The following is a 19,257-nucleotide window of genomic DNA, read 5'->3' on the forward strand; positions in this document are numbered from 1 at the left end:
ACTTTGCACTGCCATCAAATGGTATTTTTAAGTAGGCTACGAACAGCAATGATCAGCTATGAACGGCTATCCACCACCAGGAAAGGTAGTTGTAGCTTGAGATTTTCAGGATTATTACCCAAAAAGTAAGAAGGAAGGAATGCAAATTTCAACCTGGAGAAGGAAAGGCCTAAAGTGGTCAAAATAAACACCATCAATCTAAATTTCAAATTAGTTAGATTACATTTTTGCACTGAAATAAAAACATCAACAGTTTCTCTTCGCCTCACTGTGATAGTGCTATCCTCTCCTCCCATACTGCATGGTATTACATAACAAGCCACAACAAACTGATCAACATCTAAATCCACCATAATTTACATCTCTTTCAATTGATTAGAATACCAACTGCTTGTTGCAAAGAAGGGTTAGTTTAAACGTACATTCAGGACAGTGATGTCTTGCATCACAGACTTCTAAATCTCTAATCTCCAGCATTGAGGACAAGGCTGTGAGCTTGGTGAAGACATTTTATCACAGATGTAGACACCAGAGCTGAACTTTATTCTTACCTCTTCCTGAAGTGTCCACTATTTCTGTTCACAGTTGCTCAAATTAAGGATTCATTGTTTCAAGTTCTTTGTTAGTTTCTGAAGTAAAGTCCAAGTCACTATTTCTCAGTGAATATTTTTAACATAAATGTTTTAAAGTGAACAGAAACATTAATTCATTTTCTCTTCTGCAAGTAGGAAAAAATAGCCCTTGGAATCAGTAGATGAAATATTCACCAGTATCATTTACTTGCTTTTGTTAATAGTAAACCAAAATTTTCTTCCTCCTGTAAAAAAAACCTACCTTTGTAGAACAGTTTGGTGAAGCAGACATAGTAAAAGCAAAAACAAATCTTATGAATGCTTTTAAGTTTTGAAACAATGGAATTTCTGCATTTTTCAAAGTCAAAGTTTCCTACACACCTCAATGAAGTTAATTAAGTGCAAGCTTGTCTGTGCATGCACTGATTCAGTGCTTTATTAATTCCTATATGAAATGAAATGTAAACATTTTGGGATCACAACTTGAGGGTATCACATTCTTAGAGGTCCACTGAAATCACAGGTCAGCTACCAATGCCTTAGAGAAACCCACAAGCACTGCCCTTCATAGATACGTAAAACACATCTCAGAGTATGTCCCTGGATTTCAAATTACAAACCTTTCACAGATAAACACTCTGAAATAAATGAAATGGTAACTCCCACTTTACTGCAATTTATTCTCATTACTGTAAACTGCCAGCAGGAACAGGACTCTCTGCAGACACCCCAACATTTGTATATTGTAAGTCAAACTGAAATGTAGGTTTCCCCTATTACTATGCAAAACAGACTCTTTGATCTTTCATTGCTAATCTGTATAGTTATAAATATCGATACTGAATTCAGCAAAAGGTAGGGAAAAATAAAATAGTTTATACAGTGTGTATTCAGTCCTCTACATTGCTTCTGCTGAAACAGATCTATGGTGAAGATTTTGGATCTCAAGTTTCCCAGACCAAATCTACCATGCCATGCAGAGGCACAGGCTCTCCATTTCTCATGGCTAGCCAGTCAAGCACTATAAATCAACCACAAAACAGATTGTGACAGGGAATCAACTAATGAAACTGAAAGCCACACCCCAACCCAGGCAGGGAACCTTAAGAAAAACAAAATATATCAGAAAACATCCCAAAAGGATGAATACAGAATGAAACTCTCAAAGGTCAGGTTTCCCAGTGTCTCTCCTCCTCGCCCAAAACAAGACTCTACCCAACTGACATCAGATTCCAGGCTTGTGCTTTTGGTGACATTATGGTTAAAAGAACCAAGCTGCTGGCAGTCACTAATCCCACAGTATCCTGTTCAGTAGTCATGATGGAGGTGCATACACAAAAGTGTACACCTACCATTAAAAAACACAAGTAACTCGGCAAATCTACTGATTCAGACAGAGAAAACATGAAAATCTGTGACTTCCAGATTTCCCACAGTACAAAAAAAAAGTTAATGTCAATATGTACAAGACTAACATTCAGATTGGTGCTATTGATTAATGCAGAAACAGTCAGTCTAGGCACTCAAATTTCTACAAAGTCACGTACAGCAACTGTTACTAACAGTACTACTACTATGGGATACTACTGGATCTATGAAGTTATCTACCCAATAAGCAAACATGAAAAATTAATCCTTAAACATTAAAAAAAAGACATTTTAGCTTTAAAGACATTATGAAATAGGTGAAATTCTTTTTAGCCCACTACTTCTTCTATGGAGTGTGATGTACGGAAAAAGAAAAACAGAAGTTGTTTCATAAAGTAGCATAAAAATCAGCAGCTCTTTCACACATTTTTATGAAATGCTCTCCTCTTATCAAATTCTGTAATTTAATTTTAACAAAAAAAAAAATCAGTCCAAAAGGTTGACATAAACACCTGCAAAATAAAGCAAATTAAAACTATATGTTACCCAAATGTGTTTATAGAGACTCTACATGCCTGAGGAGAGAGGGGGGAGGGGAAGCAATTTGCTTCTCAAAAAGCAGTATTTAAAAAACCCTTATAAAACTGTCATATTTAACAGAAGATTTGACCAAATGATAAATCATTACTGATGACAGGGATGACTGAATAAAAATTACAAATTACAATTAGTATTTGTTACATTTTCCTTGTGTTATCCCTGGCACATATATTACAATATACTCATTATTCTCAGAGGCCATTCATTTAGCTTGTTTCTATACTTGGAAATAATACTAATATGGAACACAGCCTTCCCAAATGTAGGTGCAAGGCCCTTGCCTTACCCAGATACTTCTTTTGATTCTCCAGAGACTCACTGACCTTTGCTCCCTGACCTCTAACCTCTGTCTCATTTATGACAGCGCATAGTTTACAAATTCCCAAAGAAAATAACCTGATGGTCTAAGTACTATACCTTAGCAAATGGAGTCAACAACAGGTAAATGGAAGGAAGACAGGGAAACTAAGTCTCCGGTACAACATCAATTCTGTAGGATGGAAAAGACTGGTAGAATTTGAAAACAAAGTACTATCTTCCCATATTGTGGAGTAACGTGTCCAGGTTTGGGCACCCAGTATCTCTCCAAAACAGGAGCTGACAAACTGAAGCAAGTCCAGCAGACAGCCACCAAGATGGTTAGGGAGCTGGAGCATGATACAGAGGACAGGCTGAGAGCACTAGGTTTGCTCAACCTGGAGACTACTAGCAGACCTAACTGATACAGCTAACTTGTTACTGAATAGTTAAGAGAAGATAGAGCCACACTCTCTTTGAGGATACACAGCAAAAGAACAAGGGGCAACTGACACAAGCAGCAGCAAGGGGAATTCTCATTAGGAATGACCACTTTCATAGCAAGGGCGGTAAAATATTGGAATATGTTGCTAGAGATGTTGTGGGAAAACCACTCTTGAAGACACTACAACTTGAGTGGAAAAAGCCTAAGTAACCTCATCCAACTTTGGACCTGGATCCAACTTTAAAGCTGGCTCTGCCTCGAGTGGAAGATTGTGCCTGATGACCTCCCTACAGCCTCAGCTAATCTATGATTCTCTCCATCAAGCAGATAGCTCAAGGGACTGTATCTTATTTGAAATTGAACATGTGAGTCTTGCAGTTTGCTATGGATTAAAAGATTTGATTGCATAAGTATAATTATATTAATGGAATTTTCTCAAAGCAATCTAGCATTCAACCCAACAATTGCAGCTAAATGATTAACCTGTTAAGAGTTTCAGTGATTCTCTTAAGTAACCTAGCAGCTACAGCTAGTGCTTATCCCATGGCCTCTGCTCAAATTACCACCTAGCTTCCTCATCTGCTCCAACTGTACAAGGAAAAGATTGCTAAAGACATGGGGTACGAAGTGTTCTGCAGAACACAACTACTCCATAGGGACTTCCAAACGTGGTATACAACAAAAAACACCAGTTCAACCCATTCAATTCTGAGCCTGTAGATGAAACAATGAGAGGGGGCACCTAATTTATTCACAGATTATTGTAAAGGTTACCCTGATTTGGCCAGGAAATTAAAACCAACCATTCTTTTGATTTTTAAGGGGAGAGATGCAGAGCTGCTTCCAGAGTCATACAGTTTAATAGCCTTAAGTCAATGCTCTTACAGAAAGATTCAAGTGCTCACATCTAGATGGAGCTGCAGCAGCTGTACTACAAACCACAGCAGTTGTATTCCTGTCCTCAAGGCCCTTTGTCAGTTTCGTGTACCTTGTTTCATTAAATGCACAATCCTCCAAACTACATTAAAAAAATCTAGCAGTTCTGACTTGCCAGTGTACCGTGGTCTTGTTTCCTCCAAATTTCCCATTGCTCCTTCTTCATTAAGGTGTTAGCATGTTGCTTTTCCTTCCACCCCCACTATTTGCACCTCTTGCAATGCCTTCCCCATGCATATGTGATATAGTATTACAGTGTCCGGTTAGTAATAATTCTTGCTAATTTCTCATAAGCTTACTTCCTTTTTTCCTTCTTTCCTGTACTAAAGTGATATATTTTGCTTTTATCTTCTCCTATTAATCTTGAATTCTAATAATCTATAGAAGGGATTACACAAAATGTCAAACTGTTAAGCACTGCTCTGATTTATAGAGCTGCGTACATGATATGTATGACCTTAGTAATCTTCTAATTCTTTTTATCAGCAGTAGGCAAGTTATCTGTGGAATAAAAAAAATCCTCAAATTGACTAATCTAGATCTCCGACACATCCATTGGGGCCAGATTCTTCCTGCTCCTAAACTGAACTTTTCAGACTACTCTCAACAAAAGGCCCCTGTTTCACTGGCCTTAATGTTTTATCGAGATTATTGTTTTGACAAGGGAGGGTAGGCAAAGAGCAGGTGAAACAAAGGAAGCCCACATTTTTTAGTCTTCGGGGTGAGAGCAGAAGGTGGGTCTACTAAGTGGAGGTGAGCACTGATTATCTGGATAACGTTCTACTTGCAGTTTGGATCTCCTTATTCACTGTTATAAAAGCATAAAAGGTTCTAACAAATGCTAGTTTTGGAGACAGTGGGATGCAGAATCTTACATTACAGACTCCCATCGCTGTTTTGGAAGGAATAAGTGGCCTGTAGGAGCACAGGAGCAGATTTTTTGTTATCTAAATGAACACAGTTCTACCCTGGAAAACTTTCACACAATGAAAGGTGACTGCAAAATGTCAAAACAAATCCATGACTACTTACAGGAGGGAGTACTGACTTCTCAAAACAGTGAGCACTCTGTGATTTTATAACCCGTGTGCCTCTGTTCTGAGTTCTAGAAGGAACAAAACAGGTGAGCTCATTTCTCAGTAATCTCATTTAGATTAAAAAATGCTAATTGTATCTAAAAAAGCTCTGAGCACTTGTAGGAATGCAGAGATCTCTCTCTCCCATGAAATGTGGTACTTCAAGTATGATAACGGGGCAATGCAGGCTCTAACTACTTCCAAGTTTGTAAACCAATATCCACTGTTTCATAGGCTATATACTACATTCACTCTGATATGTTATTATTTTACTTTTCCTTTGAGACATTAGATTTATCTCCTGTTGTTTTCTAAATATACAACATAAAACCTGTAGAATGAAGCTGTAGTTTTCTGAAGCTTTATATAAATTACTATTTCCTTCTACTGAAGAAATACTATGCAAAGAATCCATTAACACCACAATAATTTTAACCAGTATTGACATGCATTTAAAAAGGTATGTTCATGATACATATTTTTAATATGACAGCATTAAGAACATTCCTTCAGATCTCAGAAAGGAATTAAGTCAAATAACAGCCTGAAACCACTTGGTCCCTTCCTTGGTATATGACATGCCTCCATGCAACACCAGATTGAAATTATGCCATGGAGTTAAATGCTATAGTCATCTTCTTGACTTTACCATGCTCTTTGTTTCATCCAGGGCAAAAGTAACTACAAGAAAACGTGCCAGGGTTATTTATATCATGACAGTTGTTGGAATGTATAAATGCAATACAGATTGATGCCATACACACACAAACACACACACAAGCACATATTTACCACAGCACTGTGGTATACAGATGAATACAAAGATTGTTCTAATGTTACTAAGCAGCATGATGGGAGAAAAAAACCCCAACTGTTTCATGTTACCATTCTAATACGGACCATGCAGAGATCAAAGGCAGAGGCTGAAAAGCCTAGATACACTGCTGCATGCCCCATATCCAGCAATTAGTACAAAATACAGTGAAGAAATGATTGTCTTCTAGGAATGCCTTTTTACTCCCAGTTCCTGCTAAAAAAATTAAGATTTGACTTGAGGTCAAAGACTCTACCTTTATTCTATTAGTTATAAAAAAAGGAAAATCTTCAGGAGTTCGCCATTCAAAATCGACCTTGATTTTGGGTTTCACTGTAACAATGGGTATAGTTCATTTTTACAGTAGTAAAAGCTATGGTCTTTGATCTTGTTATGTAGATTTTAAAAAAATAATCCATATTAACCCATTAAATCTACTTTCATAGAAATCCCAATGTTCTCCAAATACTGCAATTCAGTTGTATAAAGTACCTGGAAGTGAAGTATTGCTCACTTCAGCATCAGATCATTGTCAGAACACACATGATGTTCGATGCTATTACTATGCGCTCAACCCTCCTCTTCATTCAGGCTGATCTTCCAACACACAAGAGTCACACCTGGAAGTTGCAACTGAATTTCACAGCTCCTTATATATCCCTTTGCTAGCTCCAGGCCGTGATACTTCCCTGGCTACCTGAGCATCTCTGCTTTAAGAAAAATAGAAAAATTCTGCCTTTGCTTACAAACAGCATTAAAACAATATTTTCCTGTAGCTTTCTCCTCCTTTCACTTTTTAGCATGTAGCAGTTCAACCACTATGCTTTCATTGCCAGCTTTGGCCTTGAAATTTACAGAATCTGGTAAAATAACTATTCTAAAACTGTCCAAGTGTACCCTCTACCCTTTCCATAATCAGTCACAGACTTTTACCCACTAATTCTCTGGCTGGATCTCCTAAATTTGGGGTAAATCAGAATTCCTCTTTTAGAGTGACGTTCAGTCTTGCACCTAAAAGAAAAATCAACCACCCCCACTTTGGTAAATCACTTAAAAGATTACATATGCTCAGTGTCAAAAGCCTGAGCCCTAAATTCAGTTTGGATTTGTGAAGCGTTGATTTTCTTTATGCAAAAAGCAGTTTCTTGATGAAATAGAGACAGTTAGTTGAAAGACTACCTCTTTTATGCCACACACACTGGACGACTACAAACCCACAGGTATTTGATTGTGTTTTTCAGTATTTTGATTGGTGATCTTTCATGCCATGTTCAATCAGACCAGGCAAAATAGTGTAAAAGCTGCAGTTCCACATATTCACCTGTTAATCCCAGTCTTCATTCACATACACACTCATTCCCCTTTTCTAATGCATCTTCTAAATTATTCCTTTACAGATGGGAGTATATTACAGGAATAAATTTACAGACTGACTGAAAAATCTCAGTGACATCTGTACCTTATCTTCCCACAATGGCTACTGGTTTTATTTTCCATTCTAACCTATTAAAATCACAGGCCAGCAAACCCCAAATATTTTCCCAGCTAAAAATAACTAAGCAAAAAGCTACCCTTTCTTTCCTGTCTCAGCCACCTGCTCCAAATGCTTTTTTCAGCATGAAGATCCTGGCACCTCGAATTGTTTCAAAAGAAATTCACAGAGATGCAAAAATATTTTCAGAGGACTTTAAGAATCTGAGTCATCTAAGAAGGTAAGAGGTTTCTTTAAACAAGTAAATTTACATTTCAACTATGGCCAACTTAGCAAAATCATCTGGAACTTCCTGTATGAAACCAGAGGATCTTTCATGCTATGGCATGCATGCTGATCTCTCCTGCCCTAAAACTGAGAATGCTTACATTGCCATACTCTTATTCACATATTATCTTTTTCAAACAGTTTCAATAGAGAAATTTTTTTTTTTTTTTCAGTTCTGCTTTTCAATAAAACTGTCTTACCGAATCTTCTTGGAAAAAAATAGAAAAGCTGCCTTTTAGGTCATCTGCTCATTTGATGAGAAGAAAAAAATAAAAAAAACCCAACATTGCTGTAATTCTTATCAAATCACAGACTATTGTGCTTCATTACTAACCAGGTTCTACCAGCATTATTAGCATTAAGTTTGATTCAGTCCAAGCTGACTTTTCTGCAAATCAACAAAATACTCTTTTATGCAAGTAAGCAGATAGAGGTCCCTGGTAATGTTATTCTTCAAGCAGGGGAAGCTGTACAGAGTGTGAGGGGAAAACCATCTGAAATATTCTTAAAATTTCTTGTTTTCACCAAATACAAAATGCTTAGGTTGCCTTACTGCTTGTGTATCTGTTGGGTTTTTAAAATTATTTTTCTGAGCCATACTGGACCTCTGTAAGTCTGAGTCTCCCTGTGGACTATTTGGAACCACGAAACATCAATTCTGTTCTAAGAAATCCAGCGTATAACCCCACCACTGCCCTGTTCCTTCTTCTGTATAAATGCTCTTTTGTATATAGGCACTTTCAGGAAATTGCCCTCCTCCTCCCCCGCTTGCTCCCTACTGTCCTACTCTGGCTCGCACCCCCTCCCAATCAACACTAGGGAATAATTGTATTTTTGCTGGAGCACTTCCAGCTCCTCCACACGTTCCACTCCAGAAGCAGTAAATGAAACCCTGTAGCTTTGGCACACTCCTCTAAGCTTTAACACATGCACACGTGTGCATCCACCACGCTCATTCGGACAGGGAAGTAAGCGGCATCAAGCTTATTCCCAAAATAACGACCTTTCACTTCTCCCTCATGCAACTTCCTCTTTTGCTGAAAAATACAGTGCTTCCAAATAAGAAAAAAAAAAAATCTTCCTCTTTCGATACTCTGCTACCACTGTTTTGAAACACCCCTTCTTCCACTTATCAGTATTCCAACTGTGAGTAAATTACCATTGCGGAGACAGACAGATATCCCTGGGTGCCAACATTTCAGTCATTTCACATCCAGCGACATCAGCAAGACTTGGGATGGTTTTGCCAAGGCATTTTCCCCTCCCCTCTGAACACCCGAGAGCCAAAGCGAGCCGAAACTCTCCCCTGCGCTCACAAAACCAGCACTGGTGGCGGCAGCCTCCGCCTTCCCTCTCCTCCCAAAAGAATTAAAAACCGTACCTTCCTTGGGTTCGTCAGCCTCCGAACTCATCGTGTCAGCTCAAGGCACTGGGGACCAGATTACAGCTGACGTGCACACTGAGAAGCAGGCGCAAGTCAACTTCTCAAAAAAAAAAAAAAAGAGGAAAAAAAGAGAGAGAGAGGGTTGGGATTTTAAGGGGAAAAGTCTATGAATTCAGCAAATCACAACTAAGCTACTTGAAAGGGATCCCGCCCCTTTCTCAGCTGCACACCAGCGACTGTCTGGAAAACCAGCACCTTCACAGAAACCCTCATTTTACTCGCCAGCAGTCGCCGTTTAGGCATTTTATTCTCCCCAGTCTGTAGCAAGGGTGGAGTTTTCACTTGTTGCAGCTTGCCAACATGGTATGAGAAAGCAAGCATGGGAGACCAAAAAAGCCCTGAGCACGGAGCAGTGTCTGACTGTGGTAACTGACAATCAGATTGGGGCTCTCTTAACTTGCAGGAAAAACTAATTTAAATCAATTATTTTCTAAATTGTACATTTCAACACTGGTTACTATCTAGAATTAGTTCTGTAGTCCCCGTAATTACACTGACTAATACAGGATGACTAAATACATGCTTAAAGGATGAGAAGCAACAGCTTTCTTTCAGGTAGTTTAAACTAATTATTTTTTCTTTCACTCACGCTCAGTGCATGGTGCTGTCTACCCTGAAAGGAGTAATGCACCTTTCCTTCTTGGAAAAACTGATTTCTTTGTGCTACAGGCCCTGCTGCATTCTAGAAAACATCATTATTTTTAACTATTACACGACACTGTTGTACAGCACAGCAAGAGAACAGAGGTCTTTTGCAGCCATCCCCCAACTCGCCATGCATCATACATGCCTTTGGAGCAAAATCAGGGGGAATTACTTGGAAGCCTATTTTCCAGTTGGCACAGTCTCCAGTAAAATCATTGTCAAAAGGAACCATCTTTTCCTACTTACTCATTTAATATATTTTTAGCACAGCAAACAGGACAAAACCTCAGTGGAAACGTGACTGCTTAGACAAAAGGAGAGGCGTGATCTCTCTGGAGAAGTCCTGATGGGGCTGCCAGCTCCGACATGCAACCGAATTCACACCTACCTCCCCCTCACAGGGTTAAATGTGCGCACCTGAAGGGTTGTCAGGGTCTTCCTGGAAGTAACGCTATTAACAGTTAGCGAGCATGTTACTGGAGTCAAGTAGAAATAAGTGTTTTTCAAGATGAAGTTAGAAAGAGCCAAAGCTGTCACCCACACAAAATTGGGGCACATAGGAAAAAAAAAAAATTAAGCATTTCAGATTGTAACATTCATCTGTATTCATTAAAGCTTATGGGAAGACTGTAAGTAGGTAGGATGGTCTCATAAGTAAAAGGTACAGAGTCAGGAAGGGTGGTATAAATTCTTCAGCCATGGCAAAGTTTTAAGCCCTTCATTTTAGGGCTTTGGGGACTGGGGTAAAGAACACTTCAGAATGTGAGCAACTTTTGTCCTATTTTGAGTGATTTTATTCATTATAAGGACTGTCCTTTGCCATGTACTTCTCCCATGCTTAAAAGACAAATGTCATTTTAGTTAAAGGCTTTTGGTGACACTGGCAATTTTTCATTTTGCAATACACCCAACTCCATGGGTCCCTTGACAGGGACATTCCTCGACAAGCTAGCTGTCTTCTACAGGCCTCATCATCTCCTGTGGTGTGGAAAACACAGCAGCTGCATCCTTCAAAGCATAGAGAATGAAAGCAAATATTGCCCTAAGTGGAATCACAGAAGAAAAAGTACTTACAACACTGGACCAGCTAAGGAACCCACATATTCAAGTTTAAAAAGAAAAAAAAATATTACAAAGTTTTACAAAATTACTGGTTTGGGGTAATCACTGTTTAGTAGATTGAAACCACTCAGCGCCCCCCCGCCCCAGAACAGAAGAGGAACAGGAAGAAACATAGTGTTAGTCAAAATGGAACTGCAATAGCCTTTGGGGTCCTTTAATCAAAGGGAGTGTTGGTAGATGGGTAAAACAGCCAGAATATAATCCAGTATCGAGAGCCTTGTGTGAACAGATTTACACAATAGATGGATGCCTTTTGTTATTTTAGATGACAGATGGACACAGAGATAAAGAGCCTTGTGGTTAAATGGCAGCAAGTTCTGCAAATTAAGATTTCTCAAATCTCTCAGAAACATCAGACCTCTCTGGACAGATAACAAAAACCCCATGATTTTGGTTTGTTTCTTTCCTACAGAGTCAAGATTGCATCTCCTCACTCAGCCCTGTTGCTCCTGCATACAGGGTCTCAATTCAGACTCCATAAATGTTTTGTTTATGTTTTGTTTTGGTTGTCATGCTTCTTAGAAACACATGTACTGGCTGAAAAGACCCCAACCAGACTGAAAAGTGTTTAGGTAGGTAATTTTCTGATCTTAGGTTAAGCAGCAACTTGTAATGGCATTCAATCATGAGGACATTATCACCTTCTTCAGAGTATGCACCCAATGAACTCCAATAATTTTACTTAGAAGGCCAGTAAAAGTAATGGAGTAAGGCAGGTAAAAATTAAAGAGAGTTTGTGGAAAACACTGGAACCCAGGTAAGGGATGACACTACCTCACCTGCAGGAAAGAATGACAAAACCTCTAAAAATTGAATCAGTAGATACAGCTAAATTTCATGGGGCAGATTCTCTTAGGGAAGAGTAACTTCCTAAAATGAAGGGCTTAAAACCAACCATACATTTGGAAAGATGCTGTCTTGGAGGCAAGGCCAGAATTCACAGAGGAAAATTAGATCTTTTTTGTGGCACACAAAAAAATGGGTTTACATACTAACTTTCAGTGGCTAAAAGTCTAAAAGACACGATGCTGGGTAAGACAAGGGGGTACAGTGAAGTATGGTCCTTTATACACTCCTCTGCTCAAACAAAAAGCTTCTGGTTTTACTTTACAAAAAACTTAGTTGGTTTTGGTTTGGTTTTTAGCTCATCATTTGCAAATTGTCCTCATTTCTGCTAACACCAAGGCAGGGTTACCACAGAAAGAACAGGCTATAGTCAGGCCTTGGCTTACTGCAGCAATATGTAGGGCATTGTGAAAGGATGGGTAGCTGTGTCAGCATATCCCCAGCCCAGCTCAAAACCTTGCTCATGTTTTGGGTCTCAATGCACACTGAGACAGCTCTATTTACAGAAGCATTTTCTTAATAGATACACAGGTAGCAAATCCTATTACATCTTTTATAAATATTTAAAATAAATAATAAAAATCATAGTAGGCCCAAGATGGTGCTAAAATTACTGCCAAGAAGATTCTGAAGCTCAATGCTGAAGTGTCAAAAAAGACTGTAATGTTTTGGTTCACAAAAAAAAAAAAAAAAAAAAAAGGAAACAGCACCAGTACATGAAAAGTATCAGAAAGAAGCTTTCAAGAGGAGGCAGCTGCCATGGAAGCAAGAATAGAGCTCCTACTGGAAAAAAACAAACAAACAAAAAAACCCCCGAAATCCAACCCTACACAGCCCTAGAACAGTTCTAGAGAAGGAAGTGGTAATGTAACATTTCAGACTTTACATATTCATGGCTTTTTTAAAAAAAAAAACCTCCATGTTTGGTTAACGTAATGAAAGTTGTCTGGTGATAACTCCTGGTCTTCCAGAAAGTCCCATTCAATGGATTGCAAACCTTTAAACAATAAAAATAAGGTCCATGCCCAACTTCAACTCCTTGCCACAGACAATGGCCACCAATCATTTTATGTTTCTAAGTCAACTGCATGTCTTTTGCTGGTAAGTGTAACTGCACTGAGTTATCTAAAGCCACATGACAGAACTCTGATGACAGCTGAGGAAATCTGGGTTTCCCACCCTACTCCCAACTGTGAGACAAAATAAAGAGGTGTGCAAGTACCTTGAAAGATCAAAATACACATAACTGCAGGTATGGTTTCTTCACGCTACACCAGTAGCCATGCCGTAGAGATTTTCTTTCCCATGAATAGCAAGGCTGCAGAATGTTGTGTGGATCGATGGGAAAGTAAAAGTGTTGCACTACACTGTCCCATGTAAGACTGTTTAGTTAAACAAAGTACTAGCTTCCACAGTACTACTACAAACAAAGCTTTTCAACCAGCTGTTTGATGGAGTAAACTCAAAGTTACCATACTTAAATGTAAACCTAGGGATTATGTAAACTTTGCCATTTAGCAATCATGCAGTAATATAAGGAAAGCTTATGCAATCTCTCTTCTGTAAGCCCAACAAGTTGTACCTATTTCTGATACAAGGGGTTTGGGCTGACGAATTTTTTAACTTCTGACATTCTTCAATGGGTGTGCGTTACAGGCACATAATAGAAGTTTTCACAAAAGACAGGGAGAACATTGGATACTGTCCTGAAGCACTCACATGTATTATTTCTTCATATGTTATCATTTGCAAAATGTAATGAGATATTATGTGATACACCCATCACCGTAAATGCATTTCAACAATCAATTCTCAAATATTTGAGTTTTTCTCAAACTAATGTTCTGAAAGGGAACAAGATGTAAGATTGTTATATTTCAATCCAAGATCTCCCAAGCAGAAATAAGTGCAGCAGGTCTGGTCCACGCACATTATGGAATCTCCAGACATGTTGCCCTACCAGAAGGGCAACAAGATATTTATACAGTAGAAGGACAAGAAGATGCTTATACAGTATCTCAGAATAAAGGTACAAGAAAAAAGAGGACGAACTGCTGGAAGCCATATTGCGATAACATTAGGAAATTAACTGTAGCTACTTCTTGTCCAAGTGGTGCCTTGTTAACTTGCAGGTTTTACCAGAAAGATCTTTTATAGGAGTTACTGATTGAGTAAGCAGCCAAAGACAACATAGAAGTGTGCCCTTGACTTGCTGCATTAGTCCTTTTCTGCATCTCTTCCAGTACCACTACAGCCTTTTTCCAGGCAGGCAGATCATAACTGCACTGAGTTTCAAGATGAACAGGTTTATAAAACAGGTGACATTTTTGTTTTCCAGCCTTTCCCTATTAGTTTAGACTAGTGGATGTGCTCTTTGGCATACCTACAGAGCACTAAGATCTTGCAGCACAAAGCAAGGAGGTGCTGCCTCCTCCAGCACTGCCCATCCCCTAGGATGCAGAAGTCCACCTGCCAGGCATCCTCCCAAGTGCCACACAGTGCAGCCCCAACCTGCAGTTTGTGCCTTCTGCTGCCACACACAGACATCACGTGTGTGCGAAGGTGCACATGGACATCAAATGGGCATGATGGTACACAGGGAGGGAAAGGTGTGGAGAGAAGGGTACAGAGTCACAGAAAAAAGTAAAATTTCAGTTTTCTTGCATTGTACCCAAGTTGTTCAGCTTTCAGTTATGCACTTAAACAGTTACACACAGACATTCAAATTAGCTAACCAAGAAGCTATTTTTGAAGTTATTTCCTAACCCAGAGGTAGAGCAACACCATCTGTAATTGTTACTTCTATTATTGCAAAAGATAGTGCAATATGCACTGTCTATTTAGCGTGAGTGCAGTAAAAACAAATTCCAACTCTTACGCAATTTTGTTAATTTGGGGTTTAATATTATTTTATAGTAAAAAAAAGACTTTTGATTAGCTGTGTGATTTTTATAGCACTGTTTATACAGTTCTGTAACTAAAAGGATTAGGTACAATAGCCCATCTGTTGTTGCTGTAGCCAGGCTTTTCTCCTAATTTCTATTTGTTTTATTATCTTCTACCAAAAAACACAGATGTATCAAAATAATCTAGACAGTGCTTAGCTTTTGATTGATGTCAAAAATACTGTTTTCAGCATACAGCATAAAGTGTTTTCATATAAAAGCAAAACTCTAATATCTCAGTTATCTATGGTGCAGAATTTTTAAGCAAATTATCTTCATGTGCATAAACCATGTACCAGGTACTGTTTTCATCTTAGGAAAATTCAGCCCACTGAAAGCTAGAGAGACAAAATAAACTAAAACATTGGCAGGTTGGTCTGTAGCCAGATCTGAAAAATATGGGTACTCCTGGTTTTGGCCTGATCATCACTGCATGCTATTCACTATTTTTAACTTGTTTCTTCCCTTTCACACAACAGACTTCATACTAATTCAGATGGTAATGCTTGTGGCACTTGCTGAAGTCCTCACAATACTTCCACCTGTTGGGCAGACCCATGAATGATACTCTGGTGTATGTTTCTACCATGTGGTTAATGAATTATAAAAAGTCCAGCCCCAAGGGATCAGGCAATCCCCTCAACACCTTCTGCACTGTGCTTGGCATCCAGAGCTTCATCCTATTACCCCCCTTCTCCCCTGTGCTGTCCTCCTTGCCTGTTTCTATACCCTCCTGTTCAGCATCCATTCTCCATCCTGCTAGTGGTTTACTGAGGCCTGTCCATTCTTTCACTTCCAAATGGCAAGAGCAATATATAGCAAATCTAGCATGATACGAACCCACACCACACTACTGGTGTGGCCTTTGGTGAAAGTAAGCAAAACCTAGGGCTTTACAAACCTAGGCTGTACAAAAGTATGTCTAAAGACCTCCTTTCTGATAACAAACTGGCAGAATAAGCAGCAGTACAAGGTGACAAACAGATTCACAATGAGCCCACTAAAGTAGGGATAGGAAGAAGCGGCACATAGGGGACAGATCCTAGTTTCCATATGGATGCAGTAAAACTTGCCTTACAGAGGCTCCTCTCCTCAGCTCTTCTCTCCCAGACAGAAAACAAACAGTGAGAGAGTAGGAAAATATATGCACAACAGGTTTCACAAAGTTGAACCTGCTTAATATTGAACATAACTTTGCTATGAAATTTGAAAGTCCCATTATTCTCATCTCTACTGTTTACAATGTCCCCCTGTGCAATACCCACAATCAAGTCAATGTATTTCCAGTGCTGACAGCCCAAGAAGACAATATAATAGTAACCACCTTGCAAACTGTCAAGATTACTGTGCAGTGTGCATCTTCCAAACCTGTGTCCCTGTTACAAATGTGCTGAGATTGTTGGTTTCCAAATAGCAACAACAGTTGTTTTTAAGCTGCCATTGCCTCACTCAAAAGCTCTGTGGGTATGAGGTGAGGAAACATCTTCACTTAGCCTCAAAACATGGCTTTCTCGATAAGCTTTATCTGCATCTGCCACTAATTGTCAGACCTTTCAGCCACAGCACAGCCTCAGCACAGGACTGGAATGCTGCCTTAGACTGATACCCACCTTTCAGCCTCAGGATGAGCATCATTTGTCACAGAACAGCACACTGCCGGGTACAAAACAGCTCTCAGCTCAGAATGGGTTTCACTGGCTTACCTTTTGTCTTTCAAAACAACTCTGCAAATCCACACACAGAGCAACTCCATGACTTCTGAGATGTGAACTCTGATGTAATTCTGTTGCCTTGACTTTAGGTATCACGTTGTACAAAACCACTAACAGTAACAATGGTTTTATTGTAGCCACGTAGCTACCATGCACTGAGAGGAGCTTATTTATTTATCCAGCAGTTACCAATTACTGAAGATAAGGTTTCAGTGCAGGAGCAAGTATAGAACAATTTCTCAAGAGCAAACATGCCAAATAACATTCAATGACTTGGTTGCTACCCACAAATAGGTGATAATCAGTGACGGATGCTAAATGTTCAGGATTTCATAGAGGACATGATGGAATTTAAAGACAGTCAAGGTTAACTGTCTTTTGAGGGGCTTGCACCAAGAACTGCAACAGGTACTGACTGATACAGGCTTAGAGCACTGTTTCTCCAGATACCAAAAATTTCACTCGTGATTTTCATTTTTCCTTTAAAAGGAGCACACACAGATTGATGCTGTCAACACAGCTATGCCAAGCAAAAGGCACCACTGAAGACAATGAGACAGTAATGAAGAGACCTTCGTGAGCAGAGGTAGGAAGGTGCAATCCTCCAGTTTGGTAAAGAGTACAGAAGATCTGAGCTAGTTTTGTCACAAAAAAATAAGCTTCCCAGTGGCAGTTTATGATAAAATTCTTACAAAATGGTTGTGTTATTGTATGACATTGAAACCTTTGCATAAATGAAAGAAAGGTCTAATAAGAAATCTGAGGGGCAGAACGTCAAAAACAAACATTAAAAAGCCCTGCATCAGAAACAGAAATCACATAAAGCATCACAGATTCCCCAGATGAGTGGGGAGTCAATGTGCTACACAGAGACTGACAGCATCACCACAGGCCATGAGAAGAGATACTTACACCAGATCTGCTCTCAGCAAGACATAAGAGAAGAGGTATTGCCAGATAGTTATGCATCAAAACACAGTGCTGGAACAATTTTAATTGAAAAGGGATATTTTAATTAAAAGCAGAAAATCTAATATCACATAGCCAAAAAGAGCCTGAAAACAAAGTCCATGAACTAGTTTTAAACAGTGTTAGTGGAGTGTATGGCTAAGAAGATACATTTTTCTCTTTTTTCAAAGGTATGGCAGTGATGCTGATAGAACAGAAAATTGAGCATTACCTTTAAAAAGGAAGGGTTTTGTTCATATAAAAGTAGTGTACATATGGGAAAACACATGTGTCTCAGTTTGCAAGAGCTGTGTTCCAGTCCCAAGCCAACGATCCAAGTGTTTTGCTAATGCGTAACAATCAAACTATGCCCTTTTTCTTTTAGACGCCAAAGCTATTAATCATGCAAACAGTTGAAACACCACTTGCATATCAAATGCAATCTTATCTAGATAAAATTTCAAATCAAACAAAACTAAAAAAGTACCAAGGTATGCGAATAATCTCCTTTTAGTTCAAATTTAATTAGAAGAGATTAAAAGAGGGATTTAAATGGATATTAAACCTAAGCAGAGTTTGCTCTTTAAAAATTCAGTTTAGCTATAGTTTACATTCACAAGCCAGATGTATCTTATTATGTGGTGTTCATTCAAAGAACCATATTGATTTCTGCATGTTCCAAATCGGTTTTACATCAGTTTATTATTTGCCTAAAGCTTAGACTGAAGGCACATTAAGAATCTGGAAAAGTACTTGCAAGAACTAGATTTCTTTGGGGAAAAAGATTATCTAAGACTATGCCGAACAAGTGCTGAAAAGTCAGTTCACAATACCCAAACAAATTTAAGAACTCGTCATTTATGGCAGCTTTAGAGGGAAGATTTTCAGCACTTGCTTCCCTTGGCCTGTGGTGACATTTTCATAACTAAAACACACTTGGGAGATCAGCACTTTAGGCTGGTCCAAGTGAGAGTGACTGTCTGAGAGGAGCAGCAGCATCTTCCTCGTCTTCTTTTCCACCTACCAAGCATGCACAGGCATGTGGTGTTCACTTAAGGAAGATTCCAGTTACAGCTAACCGTTAATATTTATTTTTTGGATAGGGGAATTTTAACCTAAAATAGCTCTTTGATTTTTTTTTTTTTTTTAATATCTAATAAATGAATTGCAGCTTAAAGTAAGTATTTCTCCTACAAAAGAAGGGCTTGGATGATTTCTAATCTAGTTATGACAACTGAAAATCCATACCTTGCGCGTTTTTCCCTATATTACGCTGGCTTACGCAAGCAAGCAATGGAGTCAAATTCCAGGTGCAAACTCTGTTTAGCATTTTAGCATTACATTAAAAACTCAGTGTTGGATTTTTATTGATTGCTGTGAGTTCCAATTTAAAAAAACCTCAGAATTTTTGCTGGAGCTTAAATGAGTTTATTTAGTAGAAACATGTCTAACATTTCAAGTATTTTATCTGCTTTACAGGAAATTCATACTTCAGCTCTATGCTTTAGCAACAACAATAACAGAGTTTGCACGCTGGGTCCAGGCCAAACTGAATACCACTGCACAGGGTTATTGCAAGGCTTTCATGAACTATTTCAAGTATTCAGTTTCAAAAAAAAAAAAAAAAAGAAAAAAAAAAGAGAGAGATGGAGGTAACAAGATCTGAACAAGACTTCCTAATCTTTTTGCTCAACATCTTGTTTGCCGAAAGCTGAGTTATGGTACATA

The 19,257-nt window shown here is 38.8% G+C and overlaps 1 protein-coding gene across 4 annotated transcripts in view; it reads right to left on the reverse strand.

The window, feature by feature from the left end:
* Nucleotides 1-19,257, reverse strand: part of TNFAIP8 (TNF alpha induced protein 8) — a 61,922-nt gene that overhangs the window by 11,476 nt on the left and 31,189 nt on the right. The window contains exon 1 of one of the 4 annotated variants that reach the window (XM_075020451.1): nucleotides 9,249-9,522. The exons of 1 other annotated variant lie outside the window; for it this stretch is intronic. In XM_075020451.1, the coding sequence (XP_074876552.1) occupies nucleotides 9,249-9,279 (31 nt within the window). In that variant the 5' untranslated portion in view covers nucleotides 9,280-9,522. Of the gene's footprint in view, nucleotides 1-5,250; nucleotides 5,277-9,026; nucleotides 9,203-9,248; nucleotides 9,523-19,257 lie in introns of those variants that run through there. 2 more of the 4 variants (XM_075020457.1, XM_075020456.1) reach the window with 2 other exon arrangements.

Source organism: Buteo buteo, chromosome Z (genome assembly GCF_964188355.1).
Source record: "Buteo buteo chromosome Z, bButBut1.hap1.1, whole genome shotgun sequence".
Lineage (NCBI taxonomy): Eukaryota > Metazoa > Chordata > Aves > Accipitriformes > Accipitridae > Buteo > Buteo buteo.